This window comes from Engystomops pustulosus, chromosome 9, assembly GCF_040894005.1.
Source record: "Engystomops pustulosus chromosome 9, aEngPut4.maternal, whole genome shotgun sequence".
Taxonomy (NCBI): Eukaryota; Metazoa; Chordata; class Amphibia; order Anura; family Leptodactylidae; genus Engystomops; species Engystomops pustulosus.
Genome location: NC_092419.1, coordinates 110,760,546 through 110,776,904, shown reverse-complemented (window position 1 = coordinate 110,776,904; position 16,359 = coordinate 110,760,546). Strand labels below are relative to the sequence as shown.

Below are 16,359 nucleotides of genomic sequence, written 5' to 3'. Positions count from 1 at the left end.
CTGAGTTACATCCTGCATTATACTCCAGAGCTGCACTCACTATTCTGCTGCTGGTGCAGTCACTGTGTACATACATGGCATTACTTATCCTGTACTGATCCTGAGTTACATCCTGTATTATACCCAGAGCTGTACTCACTATACTGCTGCTGGTGCAGTCACTGTGTACATACATGACATTACTTATCCTGTACTGATCCTGAGTTACATCCTGCATTATACTCCAGAGCTGCACTCACTATTCTGCTGCTGGTGCAGTCACTATGTACATACATGACATTACTTATCCTGTACTGATCCTGAGTTACAGCCTGTATTATACTCCAGAGCTGCACTCACTATTCTGCTGCTGGTGCAGTCACTGTGTACATACATGACATTACTTATCCTGTACTGATCCTGAGTTACATCCTGTATTATACTCCAGAGCTGCACTCACTATTCTGCTGCTGGTGCAGTCACTGTGTACATACATGACATTACTTATCCTGTACTGATCCTGAGTTACATCCTGTATTATACTCCAGAGCTGCACTCACTATTCTGCTGCTGGTGCAGTCACTGTGTACATACATGATATTACTTATCCTGTACTGATCCTGAGTTACATCCTGTATTATACTCCAGAGCTGCACTCACTATTCTGCTGCTGGTACAGTCACTGTGTACATACATGACATTACTTATCCTGTACTGATCCTGAGTTACATCCTATATTATACCCCAGAGCTGCACTCACTATTCTGCTGCTGGTACAGTCACTGTGTACATACATGACATTACTTATCCTGTACTGATCCTGAGTTACATCATGTATTATACCCCAGAGCTGCACTCACTATTCTGCTGCTGGTGCAGTCACTGTGTACATACATGACATTACTTATCCTGTACTGATCCTGAGTTACATCCTGTATTATACTCCAGAGCTGCACTCACTATTCTGCTGCTGGTGCAGTCACTGTGTACATACATGACATTACTTATCCTGTACTGATCCTGAGTTACATCCTGTATTATACCCAGAGCTGCACTCACTATTATGCTGCTGGTGCAGTCACTGTATACATACATGACATTACTTATCCTGTACTGAACCTGAGTTACATCCTGTATTATACCCCAGAGCTGCACTCACTATTCTGCTGCTGGTGCAGTCACTGTACATACATGACATTACTTATCCTGTACTGATCCTGAGTTACATCCTGTATTATACCCCAGAGCTGCACTCACTATTCTGCTGCTGGTGCAGTCACTGTGTACATACATGACATTACTTATCCTGTACTGATCCTGAGTTACATCCTGTATTATACCCCAGAGCTGCACTCACTATTCTGCTGCTGGTGCAGTCACTGTGTACATACATGACATTACTTATCCTGTACTGATCCTGAGTTACATCCTGTATTATACCCCAGAGCTGCACTCACTATTCTGCTGCTGGTGCAGTCACTGTGTACATACATGACATTACTTATCCTGTACTGATCCTGAGTTACATCCTGTATTATACTCCAGAGCTGCACTCACTATTCTGCTGCTGGTGCAGTCACTGTGTACATACATGACATTACTTATCCTGTACTGATCCTGAGTTACATCCTGTATTATACCCCAGAGCTGCACTCACTATTCTGCTGTTGGTGCAGTCACTGTGTACATACATGACATTACTTATCCTGTACTGATCCTGAGTTACATCCTGTATTATACTCCAGAGCTGCACTCACTATTCTGCTGCTGGTGCAGTCACTGTGTACATACATGACATTACTTATCCTGTACTGATCCTGAGTTACATCCTGTATTATACTCCAGAGCTGCACTCACTATTCTGCTGCTGGTGCAGTCACTGTGTACATACATGACATTACTTATCCTGTACTGATCCTGAGTTACATCCTGTATTATACTCCAGAGCTGCACTCACTATTCTGCTGCTGGTACAGTCACTGTGTATATACATGACATTACTTATCCTGTACTGATCCTGAGTTACATCCTGTATTATACTCCAGAGCTGCACTCACTATTCTGCTGCTGGTGCAGTCACTGTGTACATACATGACATTACTTATCCTGTACTGATCCTGAGTTACATCCTGTATTATACCCCAGAGCTGCACTCACTATTCTGCTGCTGGTGCAGTCACTGTGTACATACATGACTTATCCTGTACTGATCCTGAGTTACATCCTGTATTATACCCCAGAGCTGCACTCACTATTCTGCTGCTGGTGCAGTCACTGTGTACATACATGACATTACTTATCCTGTACTGATCCTGAGTTACATCCTGTATTATACCCCAGAGCTGCACTCACTATTCTGCTGCTGGTGCAGTCACTGTGTACATACATGACATTACTTATCCTGTACTGATCCTGAGTTACATCCTGTATTATACCCCAGAGCTGCGCTCACTATTCTGCTGCTGGTGCAGTCACTGTGTACATACATGACATTACTTATCCTGTACTGATCCTGAGTTACATCCTGTATTATACTCCAGAGCTGCACTCACTATTCTGCTGCTGGTGCAGTCACTGTGTACATACATGACATTACTTATCCTGTACTGATCCTGAGTTACATCCTGTATTATACTCCAGAGCTGCACTCACTATTCTGCTGCTGGTGCAGTCACTGTGTACATACATGACATTACTTATCCTGTACTGATCCTGAGTTACATCCTGTATTATACCCTAGAGCTGCACTCACTATTCTGCTGCTGGTGCAGTCACTGTGTACATACATGACATTACTTATCCTGTACTGATCCTGAGTTACATCCTGTATTATACTCCAGAGCTGCACTCACTATTCTGCTGCTGGTGCAGTCACTGTGTACATACATGACATTACTTATCCTGTACTGATCCTGAGTTACATCCTGTATTATACCCCAGAGCTGCACTCACTATTCTGCTGCTGGTGCAGTCACTGTGTACATACATGACATTACTTATCCTGTACTGATCCTGAGTTACATCCTGTATTATACCCCAGAGCTGCACTCACTATTCTGCTGCTGGTGCAGTCACTGTGTACATACATGACATTACTTATCCTGTACTGATCCTGAGTTACATCCTGTATTATACTCCAGAGCTGCACTCACTATTCTGCTGCTGGTGCAGTCACTGTGTACATACATGACATTACTTATCCTGTTTTGATCCTGAGTTACATCCTGTATTATACCCCAGAGCTGCACTCACTATTCTGCAGATCTCAGGGTTTAGCACTGGTCTTTCTCCGGTGATATTTCCTCCTCTTGCCTGTAGGTGTCGCTGCAGGATAACACTCAGTTGCCAGTAATAATCATGGCCGGCCGCAGACTCTTTGCTTATGTCTTCCCTCAGTTGTCATGGCCGCCGGGCACTTCCTGTAGCCGGATATCCGGTGAGGAGTAATATGGCGGCGCCCATGTGATTCGGCGTGTAGTGACTGCAGGATGGCGATAGACGTGCGGTTGCCGGCTGCTCGGAAGCGTGTGAACGAGGCGCTAGCGGCGGCAGCGGATAAGAGCTGGCACCTTGTGTCTCCCGGAGACACCATCACCACGGACACCGGCTTCATGAGGTGCGGGGCTGCTGGGACTTGTGGTGTTCAGGTGTCTCCTCTATTATTTCTTCATTGTATGAGCTAGAAGTCCCGCCCTCATATCCAGGCCACACCCTCTGACTGACAGCTACAACAGCGCCCCCTGTCATCAGTGGCCAGAGATGGTAGAACAACATTGTCCGGCATTAGAAGGGCTGAGCGGTTTTAGTTTTACTTCCATGTAATAATCTAATCTCCAGGGGCCACGGAACGTACATGGAGGACGAGCGACTCGTGGCGTCTGTAGCCGGAGCGGTGGAGAGAGTCAACAAGCTGATCTGTGTGCGAGCCTTCAAGACCAGGTGATAGGAGGGAGGACGCCAATACTGCCACATACGTCACCACGTAATACTGTAATATACATGTCTGCTTCATCCTAGGTACAACGGAGAGGTGGGGGACATTGTGGTGGGAAGAATCACTGAGGTAAGAAGATAATACTGCCCCCTATGTACAGGAATATAACTACTATACTACTGCCCCCTATGTACAGCAATATAACTACTATAATACTGCCCCCTATGTACAGCAATATAACTACTATAATACTGCCCCCTATGTACAGGAATATAACTACTATAATACTGCCCCCTATGTACAGGAATATAACTACTATAATACTGCCCCCTATGTACAGGAATATAACTACTATAATACTGCCCCCTATGTACAGGAATATAACTACTATAATACTGCCCCCTATGTACAGGAATATAACTACTATAATACTGCCTCCTATGTACAAGAATATAACTACTATAATACTGCCCCCTATGTACAGGAATATAACTACTATAATACTGCCCCCTATGTACAGGAATATAACTACTATAATACTGCTCCCTATGTACAGGAATATAACTACTATAATACTGCCCCCTATGTACAGGAATATAACTACTATAATACTGCCCCCTATGTACAGGAATATAACTACTATAATACTGCCCCCTATGTACAGGAATATAACTACTATAATACTGCTCCCTATGTACAAGAATATAACTACTATAATACTGCCCCCTATGTACAAGAATATAACTACTATAATACTGCCCCCTATGTACAAGAATATAATTACTATAATACTGCCCCCTATGTACAGGAATATAACTACTATAATACTGCCCCCTATGTACAGGAATATAACTACTATAATACTGCCCCCTATGTACAGGAATATAACTACTATAATACTGCTCCCTATGTACAGGAATATAACTACTATAATACTGCTCCCTATGTACAGGAATATAACTACTATAATACTGCCCCCTATGTACAGGAATATAACTACTATAATACTGCCCCCTATGTACAGGAATATAACTACTATAATACTGCCCCCTATGTACAGGAATATAACTTCTATAATACTGCCCCCTATGTACAAGAATATAACTGCTATAATGCTGCCCCCTATGTACAGGAATATAACTACTATAATACTGCCCCCTATGTACAAGAATATAACTACTATAATACTGCCCCCTATGTACAGGAATATAACTACTATAATACTGCCCCCTATGTACAAGAATATAACTACTATAATACTGCCTCCTATGTACAAGAATATAACTACTATAATACTGCCCCCTATGTACAAGAATATAACTACTATAATACTGCCCCCTATGTACAGGAATATAACTTCTATAATACTGCCCCCTATGTACAAGAATATCATTACTATAATACTGCCCCCTATGTACAAGAATATAACTACTATAATACTGCCCCCTATGTACAAGAATATAACTACTATAATACTGCCCCTAAGTACAAGAATATAACTACTATAATACTGCCCCCTATGTACAAGAATATAACTACTATAATACTGCCCCCTATGTACAGGAATATAACTACTATAATACTGCCCCCTATGTACAGGAATATAACTTCTATAATACTGCCCCCTATGTACAAGAATATCATTACTATAATACTGCTCCCTATGTACATATATCCCTCTGTTATAATGCTGTGTGTTGTGGATTGTGGTAGGTGCAGCAGAGGCGGTGGAAGGTGGACACTAATTCTCGCTTGGACTCTGTGTTGATTCTGTCCTCTGTTAATCTTCCTGGCGGGGAGCTGGTGAGTAGTTAGATATATATAATCAGTGAGGACATGTATCGGGGGTGTTACAGGTCCCTGGTAGGAACTGTGATTATTTCCCCCTTATGACAAGTAGGTGTGTAGGGGGCGGTGTGGGCGGGTATAGTAGGTGTAGCATCACTATATGGGGTGTGGCTGTGGGTGGGTATAGTAGGTGTTTCATCACTATATGGGGTGTGGCTGTGGGTGGGTATAGTAGGTGTAGCATCACTATATGGGCTGTGGCTGTGGGTGGGCAGTAGGTGTAGCATCACTATATGGGGTGTGTCTGTGGGCGGGTATAGTAGGTGTAGCTTCACTATATGGGGTGTGTCTGTGGGCGGGCATAGTAGGTGTAGAATCACTATGGGGCGTGGCTGTGGGCGGGCAGTAGGTGTAGCATCACTATATGGGGTGTGGCTGTGGGCGGGTATAGTAGGTGTAGCATCACTATATGGGGTGGGGCTGTGGGTGGGCATGGTAGGGGTAGCATCACTATATGGGTGGGGCTGTGGGTGGGCATAGTAGGGGTAGCATCACTATATGGGGTGGGGCTGTGGGCGGGCATAGTAGGTGTTTCATCACTATATGGGGTGTGGCTGTGGGTGGGTATAGTAGGTGTAGCATCACTATATGGGCTGTGGCTGTGGGCGGGCAGTAGGTGTAGCATCACTATATGGGGTGTGTCTGTGGGCGGGTATAGTAGGTGTAGCTTCACTATATGGGGTGTGTCTGTGGGCGGGCATAGTAGGTGTAGAATCACTATGGGGCGGGGCTGTGGGCGGGTATAGTAGGTGTAGCATCACTACATGGGCTGTGGCTGTGGGCGGGCAGTAGGTGTAGCATCACTACATGGGGCGGGGCTGTGGGCGGGCATAGTAGGTGTAGCATCACTATATGGGGCGGGGCTGTGGGCGGGCAGTAGGTGTAGCATCACTACATGGGGCGGGGCTGTGGGCGGGCATAGTAGGTTTAGCATCACTACGTGGGGCGTGGCTTTGGGCGGGATTACTCACACTTGTCTGGTGTCTTGCAGAGGAGGAGGTCTGCGGAGGACGAGCTGGCCATGAGGAGCTATCTGCAGGAGGGGGACCTCATCAGTGTATCCTCTGTCACTCAGGGTTCTAGTCACGGGGGAGGGGCAGGATACTGCTCACAGCTGGGGCTTTGTTGCAGTTGTTTCCTGGTGCTAGTGGTTGTGGCTCTTCCTTAACCCTCTCCCGCAGGCGGAGGTGCAGGCGGTGTACTCTGACGGCGCGCTCTCGCTACACACCCGCAGTCTGAAGTACGGGAAGGTGAGACTCCGGCTGTGCCATGGTATAAGGGGGGCCCCCTGCCGCGCTCTACTCACTCTTCTCTCTCTGCCCTCAGCTCGGACAGGGAGTCCTGGTGCAGGTGTCACCATCGCTGATCAAGAGGCGCAAGACGCACTTCCACAACCTCCCCTGCGGAGCCTCCATCATCCTGGGGAACAACGGCTTCATCTGGCTGTACCCCACCCCCGAGCAGATGGAAGAGGAGGCCGGGGGGTTCATCACTAATCTGGAGGTATTCTTACTCCCTGCAGCCAGTGTTATGTGTAATCAGACCTCACACTGCTGTGCTCTGTGCAGCAGGTGTTATGTAATGTCCATGGAGAGATGTGTAATCAGACCTCACACTGCTGTGCTCTGTGCTCTGTGCAGCAGGTGTTATGTATTGTCACTGGAGAGATGTGTAATCAGACCTCACACTGCTGTGCTCTGTGCTCTCTGCAGCCAGTGTTATGTATTGTCCATGGAGAGATGTGTAATCAGACCTCACACTGCTGTGCTCTGTGCTCTCTGCAGCCAGTGTTATGTATTGTCCATGGAGAGATGTGTAATCAGACCTCACACTGCTGTGCTCTGTGCAGCAGGTGTTATGTAATGTCCATGGAGAGATGTGTAATCAGACCTCACACTGCTGTGCTCTGTGCTCTCTGCAGCCAGTGTTATGTAATGTCCCTGGAGAGATGTGTAATCAGACCTCACACTGCTGTGCTCTGTGCTCTCTGCAGCCAGTGTTATGTAATGTCCATGGAGAGATGTGTAATCAGACCTCACACTGCTGTGCTCTGTGCTCTCTGCAGCCAGTGTTATGTATTGTCCCTGGAGAGATGTGTAATCAGACCTCACACTGCTGTGCTCTGTGCTCTCTGCAGCCAGTGTTATGTATTGTCCCTGGAGAGATGTGTAATCAGACCTCACACTGCTGTGCTCTGTGCTCTCTGCAGCCAGTGCTATGTATTGTCCCTGGAGAGATGTGTAATCAGACCTCACACTGCTGTGCTCTGTGCTCTCTGCAGCCAGTGTTATGTATTGTCCCTGGAGAGATGTGTAATCAGACCTCACACTGCTGTGCTCTGTGCTCTCTGCAGCCAGTGTTATGTATTGTCCCTGGAGTGATGTGTAATCAGACCTCACACTGCTGTGCTCTGTGCTCTCTGCAGCCAGTGTTATGTACTGTCCCTGGAGAGATGTGTAATCAGACCTCACACTGCTGTGCTCTGTGCTCTCTGCAGCCAGTGTTATGTATTGTCCCTGGAGTGATGTGTAATCAGACCTCACACTGCTGTGCTCTGTGCCCTCTGCAGCCAGTATTATGTATTGTCCCTGGAGAGATGTGTAATCAGACCTCACACTGCTGTGCTCTGTGCTCTCTGCAGCCACTGTTATGTATTGTCCCTGGAGAGATGTGTAATCATACCTCACACTGCTGTGCTCTGTGCTCTCTGCAGCCAGTGTTATGTATTATCCCTGGAGAGATGTGTAATCAGACCTCATACTGCTGTGCTCTGTGCAGCCAGTGTTATGTATTGTCCCTGGAGAGATGTGTAATCAGACCTCACACTGCTTTGCTCTGTGCTCTCTGCAGCCAGTGTTATGTAATGTCCCTGGAGAGATGTATAATCATACCTCACACTGCTGTGCTCTGTGCTCTCTGCAGCCAGTGTTTTGTATTGCCCCTGGAGAGATGTGTAATCAGACCTCACACTGCTGTGCTCTGTGCTCTCTGCAGCCAGTGTTATGTATTGTCCCTGGAGAGATGTGTAATCAGACCTCACACTGCTGTGCTCTGTGCTCTGTGCTCTCTGCAGCCAGTGTTATGTATTGTCCCTGGAGAGATGTGTAATCAGACCTCACACTGCTGTGCTCTGTGCTCTCTGCAGCCAGTGTTATGTAGTGTCCTTGGAGAGATGTGTAATCAGACCTCACACTGCTGTGCTCTGTGCTCTCTGCAGCCAGTGTTATGTAGTATCCCTGGAGAGATGTGTAATCAGACCTCATACTGCTGTGCTCTGTGCTCTCTGCAGCCAGTGTTATGTATTGTCCCTGGAGAGATGTGTAATCATACCTCACACTGCTGTGCTCTGTGCTCTGTGCAGCCAGTGCTATGTACTGTCCCTGGAGAGATGTGTAATCATACCTCACACTGCTGTGCTCTGTGCAGCCAGTGCTATGTACTGTCCCTGGAGAGATGTGTAATCAGACCTCACACTGCTGTGCTCTGTGCTCTGTGCTCTGTGCTCTGTGCAGCCAGTGCTATGTACTGTCCCTGGAGAGATGTGTAATCATACCTCACACTGCTGTGCTCTGTGCAGCCAGTGCTATGTACTGTCCCTGGAGAGATGTGTAATCAGACCTCACACTGCTGTGCTCTGTGCTCTCTGCAGCCAGTGCTATGTATTGTCCCTGGAGAGATGTGTAATCAGACCTCACACTGCTGTGCTCTGTGCTCTCTGCAGCCAGTGTTATGTATTGTCCCTGGAGTGATGTGTAATCAGACCTCACACTGCTGTGCTCTGTGCCCTCTGCAGCCAGTATTATGTATTGTCCCTGGAGAGATGTGTAATCAGACCTCACACTGCTGTGCTCTGTGCTCTCTGCAGCCAGTGTTATGTAGTGTCCTTGGAGAGATATGTAATCAGACCTCACACTTCTGTGCTCTGTGCTCTCTGCAGCCAGTGTTATGTATTGTCCCTGGAGTGATGTGTAATCAGACCTCACACTGCTTTGCTCTGTGCTCTCTGCAGCCAGTGTTATGTAATGTCCCTGGAGAGATGTATAATCATACCTCACACTGCTGTGCTCTGTGCTCTCTGCAGCCAGTGTTATGTAGTGTCCTTGGAGAGATGTGTAATCAGACCTCACACTGCTGTGCTCTGTGCTCTCTGCAGCCAGTGTTATGTAGTGTCCCTGGAGAGATGTGTAATCATACCTCACACTGCTGTGCTCTGAGCTCTCTGCAGCCAGTGTTATGTATTATCCCTGGAGAGATGTGTAATCAGACCTCACACTGCTGTGCTCTGTGCTCTCTGCAGCCAGTGTTATGTAGTGTCCCTGGAGAGATGTGTAATCATACCTCACACTGCTGTGCTCTGAGCTCTCTGCAGCCAGTGTTATGTATTATCCCTGGAGAGATGTGTAATCAGACTTCACACTGCTGTTCTCTGTGCTCTCTGCAGCCAGTGTTATGTATTGTCCCTGGAGAGATGTGTAATCATACCTCACACTGCTGTGCTCTCTGCAGCCAGTGCTATGTATTGTCCCTGGAGAGATGTGTAATCAGACCTCACACTGCTGTGCTCTGTGCTCTGTGCAGCCAGTGCTATGTACTGTCTCTGGAGAGATGTGTAATCAGACCTCACACTGCTGTGCTCTGTGCAGCCAGTGCTATGTACTGTCCCTGGAGAGATGTGTAATCAGACCTCACACTGCTGTGCTCTCTGCAGCCAGTGTTATGTATTGTCCCTGGAGTGATGTGTAATCATACCTCACACTGCTGTGCTCTCTGCAGCCAGTGCTATGTATTGTCCCTGGAGAGATGTGTAATCAGACCTCACACTGCTGTGCTCTGTGCTCTGTGCAGCCAGTGCTATGTACTGTCTCTGGAGAGATGTGTAATCAGACCTCACACTGCTGTGCTCTGTGCAGCCAGTGCTATGTACTGTCTCTGGAGAGATGTGTAATCAGACCTCACACTGCTGTGCTCTGTGCAGCCAGTGCTATGTACTGTCCCTGGAGAGATGTTATCAGACCTCACACTTCTGTGCTCTCTGCAGCCAGTGCTATGTATTGTCCCTGGAGTGATGTGTAATCAGACCTCACACTGCTGTGCTCTGTGCCCTCTGCAGCCAGTATTATGTATTGTCCCTGGAGAGATGTGTAACCAGACCTCACACTGCTGTGCTCTGTGCTCTCTGCAGCCAGTGTTATGTATTGTCCCTGGAGAGATGTGTAATCAGACCTCATACTGCTGTGCTCTGTGCAGCCAGTGTTATGTATTGTCCCTGGAGAGATGTGTAATCAGACCTCACACTGCTGTGCTCTGTGCTCTCTGCAGCCAGTGTTATGTAGTGTCCTTGGAGAGATGTGTAATCAGACCTCACACTGCTGTGCTCTGTGCTCTCTGCAGCCAGTGTTATGTATTGTCCCTGGAGAGATGTGTAATCAGACCTCACACTGCTGTGCTCTGTGCTCTCTGCAGCCAGTGTTATGTAGTGTCCCTGGAGAGATGTGTAATCAGACCTCACACTGCTGTGCTCTGTGCAGCCAGTGCTATGTACTGTCTCTGGAGAGATGTGTAATCAGACCTCACACTGCTGTGCTCTGTGCTCTCTGCAGCCAGTGTTATGTATTGTCCCTGGAGAGATGTGTAATCATACCTCACACTGCTTTGCTCTGTGCTCTGTGCAGCCAGTGTTATGTACTGTCCCTGGAGAGATGTGTAATCAGACCTCACACTGCTGTGCTCTGTGCTCTCTGCAGCCAGTGTTATGTATTGTCCCTGGAGAGATGTGTAATCATACCTCACACTGCTGTGCTCTGTGCAGCCAGTGTTATGTACTGTCCCTGGAGAGATGTGTAATCAGACCTCACACTGCTGTGCTCTGTGCTCTGTGCAGCCAGTGCTATGTACTGTCCCTGGAGAGATGTGTAATCATACCTCACACTGCTGTGCTCTGTGCAGCCAGTGCTATGTACTGTACCTGGAGTGATGTGTAATCATACCTCACACTGCTGTGCTCTGTGCAGCCAGTGTTATGTACTGTCCCTGGAGAGATGTGTAATCAGACCTCACACTGCTGTGCTCTGTGCTCTCTGCAGCCAGTGTTATGTATTGTCCCTGGAGAGATGTGTAATCAGACCTCACACTGCTGTGCTCTGTGCTCTCTGCAGCCAGTGCTATGTATTGTCCCTGGAGAGATGTGTAATCATACCTCACACTGCTGTGCCCTGTGCTCTCTGCAGCCAGTGTTATGTATTGTCCCTGGAGAGATGTGTAATCATACCTCACACTGCTGTGCTCTGTGCTCTCTGCAGCCAGTGTTATGTATTGTCCCTGGAGAGATGTGTAATCAGACCTCACACTGCTGTGCTCTGTGCAGCCAGTGCTATGTACTGTCTCTGGAGAGATGTGTAATCAGACCTCACACTGCTGTGCTCTGTGCTCTCTGCAGCCAGTGTTATGTATTGTCCCTGGAGAGATGTGTAATCATACCTCACACTGCTTTGCTCTGTGCTCTGTGCAGCCAGTGTTATGTACTGTCCCTGGAGAGATGTGTAATCAGACCTCACACTGCTGTGCTCTGTGCTCTCTGCAGCCAGTGTTATGTATTGTCCCTGGAGAGATGTGTAATCATACCTCACACTGCTGTGCTCTGTGCAGCCAGTGTTATGTACTGTCCCTGGAGAGATGTGTAATCAGACCTCACACTGCTGTGCTCTGTGCAGCCAGTGCTATGTACTGTACCTGGAGTGATGTGTAATCATACCTCACACTGCTGTGCTCTGTGCAGCCAGTGTTATGTACTGTCCCTGGAGAGATGTGTAATCAGACCTCACACTGCTGTGCTCTGTGCTCTCTGCAGCCAGTGTTATGTATTGTCCCTGGAGAGATGTGTAATCAGACCTCACACTGCTGTGCTCTGTGCTCTCTGCAGCCAGTGCTATGTATTGTCCCTGGAGAGATGTGTAATCCTACCTCACACTGCTGTGCCCTGTGCTCTCTGCAGCCAGTGTTATGTATTGTCCCTGGAGAGATGTGTAATCATACCTCACACTGCTGTGCTCTGTGCTCTCTGCAGCCAGTGTTATGTATTGTCCCTGGAGAGATGTGTAATCAGACCTCACACTGCTGTGCTCTGTGCAGCCAGTGCTATGTACTGTCCCTGGAGAGATGTGTAATCAGACCTCACACTGCTGTGCTCTGTGCAGCCAGTGCTATGTATTGTCCCTGGAGAGATGTGTAATCAGACCTCACACTGCTGTGCTCTGTGCAGCCAGTGCTATGTACTGTCCCTGTAATCAGACCTTTGTGTAGCTTATGAGTAGCAGCAGGTCTGTAAAATAAGGATTTATATTCTAGGAATGTAGTGGGGCATGTCCTCACACTGCTGACCTCTGTGCATTGAACTTCTTGATAACTGTTCCTGCCATAACATGATTCTGGTTTAGTATGACCGCTTTTATTTGTGGGAGGGGTTGTAGAGCACAGTGCACAGCAGTGTGAGGTTGGATTGCTCCTCTCTCCTGGGACTTTACCTTACACAGGCTGCACAGAGCACAGCAGTGTGAGGACACGCTCATTGTGCTCTGCTGGAATATATATCCATATATCACAGTCTTTCTGCTACTAACAACATACAGAGAGGTCTCCAGGGACATCACACTGCTGTGCTCTGTGCAGTATGACTACACATCTCTCTGTACATAACATTGTTTTCATCGTCTGTCTCTTCCTGCAGCCGGTGGCGCTCTCGGACCGGGAGGTGATCTCTCGCCTGAGGAATTGTATCCTGGCTCTGAGCTGGCAGAAGATGTTACTGTATGACACCAGCATCCTGTACTGCTACGAGGCGTCCCAGGCGCACCAGGTAGGTGCAGCACCCCCCACCCGGGCCTGACACTTTTTTGGGATTGGGGTCAGCTGGATCCCTTTGGTACCGAGTGTCTGATGGAGCGTGGGCTAGCTCTTGTCTGGGCACCGGAGGAACAGGCCGCGTCCACAGCCTGGCAGGTACCCGAGGTAGGTGTAGGGATCCCTGGCGGTGGTAAGTGGGGTGCCCTTATCAGACTTATACAGGGTCCCACTCAGCAGCAGGGGGCATCAGGCTGGAGATGAGGGCGCAGAGGCGGGGGTGCAGGGGGCGCAGAGGCGGGGGTGCAGGGGGTGGAAGGGGCCTTCCCTTGTACCATGGGTGATTAACAATATATTGGTCCCAATGGATAACATTGATCACTAGGCAGATATTAGCGGCTGCATTACTGGTTATAGACACTAGGGGGCTCACAGAGGGGATCAGTCCCTATCATTCAAATTATATCGATTAGGAAGATTAATCCGCAATTGCACTGCATTGGCCGGGGGGTTACATGGGTCTCCAGGGCTGCGTGCCCAGAGGGGACCCCATCATGTGATTTGGGCAGTGCTGGGCCTCCCCCTGCACCTAGAGACTAGGGTCCTTGCAGCCTGTTAACCCTTAGTGGCCTCTTGTCTTGCAGATTAAGGATCTCCTGAAGATGGAGGTGATAGAAGACATTGTGCTGGAGACCAGGCAGCGGCTCGTGGAGCAGGAGGGGTAGGGGCCGCAGGTCCCCGCTGTCAGTCACGTCGGCTGATATTTCGCTGTCCTGCTGCAGAGTAAACGATTTAACCCTTCTCATCCTGGAGGTGTTCTTACTGTGCAGATCTCCCCCTCGCCTATAAGCAGAGCATAGACAGGTGTGTAATAGAGTTATAATGTACGGTCCGCTCCCCTCCCCCGCTGTATCTGGCAGTAATTACTATGTTGCTGCAGTAAACTGATTTGCATACAGTAAGCGGCGCCTTTAATTAAATCTGCTGCGATCAGCGCCGCACAGTTGTCATCACTTAATGACCCGCACTGATTACAGTAAGCTAATTACAGCGCCACAGTATGGACCTACAGTAAGTCTGCGGGAGGGAGGGACCGGCTATAGGATGGGGGTACAGGATAGGGGGAGCCCACAGGACGACCTCTGACCTCCGTCCCCTAGGCTCTTGTTTTGTATTAGCACAGAATATTCTCTGATGACTTTGTATTGGGAATAAATCCGGATGTTTTATAGGATCCCCGGCCTCGTTCTGTTACTTGTCTGTGTACACACTGGAGCAGGGGTCCGCGGCCCCCCATCACTACCCATGAGTGCAGCTACACTACATAGAGGGAAATCACTAGGGGGCGCTCCAGTACCCCGGGGGTGTGTGATGGTGAATGCGCTCGCACTGCACAGAATGTTCTGGACATTTGGAAGATTCTGTAACACATTAGAATATTGAGAATGTATAACAGTGAAGTGCAAGCTCTGTGGCCGCTGTGCAGAGCAGATCCACCTGCATCCTCGGACCCCTTTACATTGTGCCCTCATTGTGACTGCAGCTCTTTATCCAATGCAGCGGCCATTATACATGTCATCAGCTCCACAAACCTCCACCCTGTAGGGGGTGGACAGTGATGTCTACAAGAACTGTAAGTGCCCCCCTGATACTGTGCAGCCCCCCACCAATAGTCCCCTTGTCTCTTCTCCCAGCATCTATAGGTGACACTCTTCCTGTAGGTTCCAGGTCTCTGCTCCCACCATCTATAGGTGACATCCTCCTCCACAGTTTCTTATAGAGAATATTCAGATATTTATCTGAACCCACCATATATAGGGGACCCCCTGTGCAGGTGCACACCTGTCTATATAAGACCTCACAGCACATGAGAATCATGAGGTCTAAAGAACTGCCTAAGGAGCTCAGAGACTGCAGGAGGGGAGGTAGGTGGGGGTCACCTATCGCTGCAGGAGGTAGGTAGGTGGGGGTCACCTATCGCTGCAGGAGGTAGGTAGGTGGGGGTCTCTTATCGCTGCAGGAGGTAGGTAGGTGGGGGTCTCTTATCGCTGCAGGAGGTAGGTAGGTAGGTGGGGGTCTCTTATCGCTGCAGGAGGTAGGTAGGTAGGTGGGGGTCTCTTATCGCTGGAGGTAGGTAGGTAGGTGGGGGTCTCTTATCGCTGCAGGAGGTAGGTAGGTAGGTGGGGGTCTCTTATCGCTGCAGGAGGTAGGTAGGTGGGGGTCTCTTATCGCTGCAGGAGGTAGGTAGGTGGGGGTCTCTTATCGCTGCAGGAGGTAGGTAGGTAGGTGGGGGTCTCTTATCGCTGCAGGAGGTAGGTAGGTAGGTGGGGGTCTCTTATCGCTGCAGTAGGTAGGTGGGGGTCTCTTATCGCTGCAGTAGGTAGGTGGGTGGGGGTCTCTTATCGCTGCAGGAGGTAGGTAGGTGGGTGGGGGTCTCTTATCGCTGCAGGAGGTAGGTAGGTAGGTGGGTGGGTGGGGGTCTCTTATCGCTGCAGGACGTAGGTAGGTAGGTGGGGGTCTCTTATCGCTGCAGGAGGTAGGTAGGTAGGTGGGGGTCTCTTATCGCTGCAGGAGGTAGGTAGGTAGGTGGGGGTCTCTTATCGCTGCAGGAGGTAGGTAGGTAGGTGGGGGTCTCTTATCGCTGCAGTAGGTAGGTAGGTGGGGGTCTCTTATCGCTGCAGGAGGTAGGTAGGTAGGTGGGGGTCTTATCGCTGCAGTAGGTAGGTGGGTGGGGGTCTCTTATCGCTGCAGGAGGTAGGTAG

The 16,359-nt window shown here is 48.8% G+C and overlaps 1 protein-coding gene across 1 annotated transcript; it reads left to right on the top strand.

Annotated features, from left to right (window-relative positions):
- The first annotated feature begins 3,398 nt into the window (after positions 1–3,398).
- On the top strand, positions 3,399–14,831 carry EXOSC2 (exosome component 2). The gene is made up of 9 exons (XM_072125683.1): positions 3,399–3,595; positions 3,817–3,918; positions 3,997–4,042; positions 5,627–5,716; positions 6,753–6,818; positions 6,943–7,011; positions 7,088–7,264; positions 13,485–13,613; positions 14,242–14,831. The coding sequence occupies exons 1-9, from the start codon at positions 3,468–3,470 to the stop codon at positions 14,320–14,322; spliced, it is 888 nt and encodes a 295-aa protein (XP_071981784.1). The 5' UTR covers positions 3,399–3,467; the 3' UTR covers positions 14,323–14,831.
- Positions 14,832–16,359: the final 1,528 nt, after the last annotated feature.